This window comes from Vicugna pacos, chromosome X, assembly GCF_048564905.1.
Source record: "Vicugna pacos chromosome X, VicPac4, whole genome shotgun sequence".
NCBI lineage: Eukaryota > Metazoa > Chordata > Mammalia > Artiodactyla > Camelidae > Vicugna > Vicugna pacos.
In genome coordinates this window covers 83,148,363-83,154,113 of record NC_133023.1, presented here as the reverse complement: position 1 = coordinate 83,154,113, position 5,751 = coordinate 83,148,363, and the positions used below count along the sequence as shown (strand labels likewise).

At 45.8% G+C, this 5,751-nt stretch overlaps 1 protein-coding gene across 1 annotated transcript; it reads right to left on the bottom strand.

The window, feature by feature from the left end:
- Positions 1–494: 494 nt before the first annotated feature.
- CT47C1 (cancer/testis antigen family 47 member C1) lies at positions 495–3,670 on the bottom strand. The gene is made up of 3 exons (XM_072955924.1): positions 3,007–3,670; positions 2,048–2,186; positions 495–1,140 (listed from the first exon to the last, which is right to left on the bottom strand). Exons 1-3 carry the CDS (start codon positions 3,668–3,670, stop codon positions 1,128–1,130), a joined length of 816 nt encoding a protein of 271 aa, XP_072812025.1. The 3' UTR covers positions 495–1,127.
- Between the last annotated feature and the right edge of the window lie 2,081 nt (positions 3,671–5,751).

Sequence of the window (5,751 nt, the reverse complement as noted above, 5' to 3'; positions counted from 1 at the left end):
CCCTCTGTGTCTCAGCCCCTGTGAGTGCTGTCTCCTCCCCAGTCCAGCCTTTGCCGTCCTGTTCAATTTACCTACAACAGTCCCAAGCCAGTGAGTGAAGGCTGGTCCCCCCATAGGTGACTCTGAGCTGCTTCCCCTGTGGCTCTAAACCAGTGCTTCTCAAACCTTAGCTGCAACAGAACCCCCTGGAGGGCTTCTTAAAGCCCAGATTGCTGCGCCCCACTCCCTGAGTTTCTGATTCACAGGTCTTGGGTGGAGCCTAAGAATTCCTGGGTGATGCTGATAATGCTCTTTTGGGGACCAAACTTTGAGAACCACTGCTCCAAATCAATGTCTGGGCTCAGGCTCCGCAGCACCATCTGGCCTCCAGGCAAGCGGGGCCGTCTATGAGGTTTCCTTCAAACGCACCCGACAGTATATGAAATACACGTATCATGCAAGTCATGTGTAATTTGAAATGTTCTAGTAGCCACTTTAAAAAAGGAAAAAGAAACTGGAGAAAGTAACTTTAATATTTTGTTAACACTATATTATTTCAACATGTAAGTAGTATTAATGCGATTTTACATTGTTTTTAACACAGAGTACATCTCAACTCAGACTAGCCACATTTCGAATGCTCAGCAGCCACACATGGCCAGGGACTAAGTGTAGCAAACAGCACAGCTCTGAAGTCTTGACCTCCATGTCTATCTTTACAAAAATTATTTTAAACTTGACATTAAACTTGACCTCCATATCTGTCTTTACAAAAATTATTTTAAACTTGACATTTAACTTACTTTAACAAAAATATTTAAAACAGGCTTACCAAGTGGTGGAAAGTGATGCCTTTCAATGAAGATAAAATGGATCAAAACAAAGGTAAAAGGGAGATTTGAGTCAGAATCATTTATCTAAATAAAATCTGCTGGCATTTCAGTTTATTAATTTAAAGCAAATTTATTTTTAATTAGAACCCATGCTGTTAAGTATATTTGTAAAAGATGAAAGTCGCAAGCCACTGGATATCACTTTTTAGTTGATGAACTTTGGATTGGGATCAGTGTTAAAATTCCCATGGGCGTCTGAAAAATGAAACACCTGAAAGCTGTAAACAGTGGGTTCTTTCTTTACATGTCTTCTTTCTATTTCTCCCAACTGCAGGATGAAATGAGAGACAATTAACAATTATTCAGCATTAACCGGCAGCAGTGACTTTCTGAATCTGAGAAAGTAGTCAGCCCTATGCACACCTGCTGCATTTGGGTGCTACACCTCAACAAGTAGAGGAGAACAACACGTTTTCCTCTCGCAACCTCCACCTTGAAAGCCTGTGCTCATTCCGCAAATGATACCCCCTCACCCTCCCAGAACCTCGGTCTCCATATCTACCATATGAGAAAGAGGCTGTTATTATGAAATACACAGCTGTGAAAATGCAGGGGAAAAGGTTACTCATTTAAATATGCTCAAAGACAAGCTATGCCTTAAGATTCCATTACCAATGCAGTGATAAACAGTCATACTATGACTAAGTTTCTTTTCTTGTGACTGTCACATAAACATTTGCTCAGTTGTAGATTTTTGTATTTTAGGTATTAATCATTAAATGTGGTCCTACTCGAAATTTTTAACTTTTTGCTATTTGTAGACACATTATAAAAGGCACTGTCTCCTAGTGCGGGAGACTGCGCCTCTGTGGCCAAGCGATGAAGGCCCCACTAGTGCACAGCCCAGACACTTTCACTGCTGCCTCTGGTAACTGTTTTCTAAACAAATATCAGTCTTAGGTACTGATACATTTACAACTTGTGAATAGTCTTAGAGCTGGAGGACAAAAGACCTCACAATAAATGGGCAGCCATGAAGGATATTTCCAGCCATGATGCATTTTATATTACGAGGTACGTGAGTGTTCTAGTAACATTCTAAGTAGGTAAAGTTGAGTTGTTGAACTAATTTTAAACAAGCTTTTTCTTAGTTTACTGGGAGAATTATAAAGCAAGAAACAAAACTGGCCAGTGCCTGGAATGGTTGGGTGATTTTCAAAGCTACATACAAATACCTGGGGTTTCTGGGCTTGCCCTCTGCTGGGTCCTGATGTTTTTCCGGCTCTTCTTGTTTTTTGTTAAACTTCTCTTTTCCCTCGCTTTCGGAGCCATGAGCCTCTTCACTGGAGTTCTCATATTGATATCTAGTTGTTCCTTTAGTGAAGAATAATACATACTTTGGGACCAGACATTAACAGAAAGTTTAAAAAATCCCAATTCATAAGGAAGAGTGCCATTCAGTACTCCATCCTTGGGGGAAGCAGGAAGACAGCAGTAACTAAGGAAAGAACAGCTGGGCACCTTCCTTCTGGTCGATACAACACTTTCACGACCCTCACCTTTCTGCTGCTTGATCATTCTCACAGTGACATTATTTCTGTTTTTCCAGTAAATCTGCCACCCTGTGCTGCTGATTATTTCTGGCCCTTCAGAGAAGAAGGGATCAGAATCGTCTGGGCCTGATCATTCTGTATGTCTTGGTTAGGATTTTCTTGCAAAAATGTTTTGCCTCAAATACAAATTCTATGGTGAAGCTCATTAGTTCCTCATCCCTGAATGTCTCATTTTTACCGAGTGCTCCCCTGTCAGTTCATAATGTTTGGGTATCAACTTTCTAAGCATCTTGGCACTTTTAACAGCCAGGAACCAAACATGAGGTATGCCATTTGCCTGTTCTTTTCTCTTCCATTTCCTCCCAAGCTCCTTCCTCCACACTTACCTCCACGGACATTCACCCGTGGGCTCAGAAATGGCACTGATGGATAATCTCGTATCTCTCACCAGGGTTGGTAGAGGTCGGGCTATTTTTTCTCGAACCGTAAAGGTCGCTATGGAATTGGGCTTCTACTGGGCCCCTTTGGCCTTCAGTTGGTGGAGGGCTCCCTGACTCCCACGGCCTCAGCTGCCAAGGCCCCGCTGAGCCGGGGTCCCGCAGGCTGGGCCCCCAGCCCCTGCACCCCAGCCGGGTCCTTACCCTCAGGAGTGCTGGTCTCTTCTGCCATCTCCCAAACGCTGATATCATCATCGGCCTCCTCCGCCGGCCCCTCCTCGGGGGTCTCCCAGGAGGCGTCCTCGTCGGGGTCCTCAGGCTCCTCGGGCTCCTGGGCCTTTGGCGCGGGCCCCTCTCCCGGCCCCCCGGGCGCCGGGGGCACGGGGAGCATGGCTGAGCCCGTGGGCGAGGGGGCCCTGGGCCGCACCACCACGCGGCCGCTGCGGGGCCGCACCAGGATGTGGTCGTTGTGGTGGATGCGGCGCAGCATCGAATGCAGCAGCTCCAGTAACAGGAAGTTGAAGCCAACCATGGGGAACTGGTGGGCGTCCACCTCGACCTCCAGGACCTCCGGGGGCTCCTCCTCCCCGTCCTCGTCCTGGACCGGCCCGATGTCTGAGTCATCCTCGGGGCTCCCGCCCTCCAGGGCCGCTACCAGGCCCGCCGCCTCCCCCGGGTCTCCCGCGGCCCTCCTGGCCTCCAAGGCCGCGACGCCTGGGGGGGACCCGGAATCGTCGTGGTCCCCGTGGGGCCCGGAGCCGCGGTCTGCCCCGTCTCCGGCTCTGGTCGCTCCGGCCGGCGCTCCCTCCGCGCCCGTGGAGCCGTCCAGGCCGCCCGAGGCCGGATCTCCATCCCCCGAGGTTGACATGGCAGTTACCTCGGCCGCGGCGCGGCCGGCTGCGGCGGCGACGGTACTGTTGGTAGCCACCGAGGTGGCTGCCCTGACAGGAGGCCTGGGGGTGTGCGCTGAGCGGAGTGGCCGCTGAGGGGACAACAGAGGAGGTCCCCCGAGCGGGTGGGCAGGAGGCCGATGCCAGTAGCGGCCCACCGCGGCTGGGCCTCAGGCAGCAGCCGCGCAGGCTGGGCGGGAAGATTGCGCCAGGTTGCGGACGGAGGGCGGGGCCAGACGAGTGGACAATGGGCCACGCCCCCTCATCATGAGCTGCAAGCTCATTGGCTGAGAAGACAGGATTGATGTGCCCTGCGTCTAATGAAAGACCAAGGCCCTTTGGTTGGGTCCAATGAAAGACCAAGGCCTTTTGGTTCTAAGATTGCTCCCAACCGCCTTCCTGTTCTTTGACGCCTTGGGGTGCTATGCTACGGTCCACAAAGTTCCTGTCCTTTTAATTATACAAGGAAAACTATAGTGGTCCAATATATGGACAGCCTGGGTTGGGTAAACGTTTTCTGTAAAGAGCAGAGAGTTAACATTTTGGGTTTGGAGGTGCTCAGAAGTAAAACTGAAATTATTATGTACGCACTTACATAACAAAGGAGAAAAATTTCCACAAATATTTTGCTGTTGAAACTAAAAAATACTAATAACTGCATACAACTTTTTAAATAACATAGATCTATTAATGAGAAGAATGGAATTCTTTTGGGAGAACAACATTTTGCTTAATTGAAATTCCAAGTGACACTATTGGTTTAATAATACATGAGATTCAAATATTGTCTGCAGCATAACTGCTGATAAATAATATAATGAATAACCATGAGTTAAATAACTTATATTTTCACAAATTTTGTACATTTGTTCACTAAGTCTTTTTTTCTCCACACATATTTTAACACCATCAGTTATAACACAACTTAGCAGATTCCACTTGTTTATGCTAAGTGTTTTTTCAACTCCAAAAATATTCATCTCAGACTAGTTCCATGCAGACTGTTCATAGATACTAATTCTTCAGTCATTTTAAACTCAGCAATCATCAACCAACCTTTCAGTCCTAGTCTGCTCAATATTGTTACTGCCAAATTCCTGGGATCACAATTATGAAATTTTTGACATGTTTTGTTAGACACTGCAAGTACTACCAGGAAAATCTCAGGCAGGTCTTGAGACTTAAAGCTCTGCTAAAGTAAATAAAAATGCTAATTGACTGACTATGTCTCTCAAATCTCTTAAAGAAATCCCATAGCTCTGCCACTTGGTACCCAAAGATGAGCTCATTAAGAAGCTGCCAATGAAAAACTATGGCTATGAAATGACAAAGGTTATTGTCACTAACCATTTCAGAGCTGAGCCACTAGGGGCTAGTTCACACATAAGGGACAGTAGTGTCAATATAGGATATGATGCTAAAATAGTGCCTCTGTCCATACAACGAAAGATGATCTTTCATATGGAGTCCAAGCTACCTCCAAGTCCCTTACCCCTCACTCCAATCTTACGATAAACAGCTACATGGCTTAACACCATCAGAGTCAAATCTCTGTGACAGTCAATATGAAGTGAACACAGAGAAGCTAAATCAAAGACATTCAAGGAATTCAGATAAACCATTGTCAAAATACTTGATAATAAATGTCCACTGGTAGAAAGGCATGAGGGGGTATGTGGGCCTTTATATAGTGATTTCTACAGTTTCTCTTTGTAATATTTTATTGTCAATTATTGTAGCCAGAAATGATAAGTATTTTATTCACGAATTAGCACACTGATTCACTGCTTCCAGTTCATCAGAAAGCTTCTCTACCTCTTATGATCAGAAACAAGAAGCCTGGCAATAGTTTTATGGATTTGTTAGGAAAAACCAGTCCAATGCACTCTGCCCTTCATAAAACTCAGACATGAAGAGAGTCCCAGAAACACAATGTAAAAACAACAACAATTCAGCGTTTACTTGTTAAATAAATAGCAACAATCTAGCAATATTAATAACATCTGTTGATCCATGAAATTATAGGACATACACTACAAGTCCCAGCCATTCAATTATT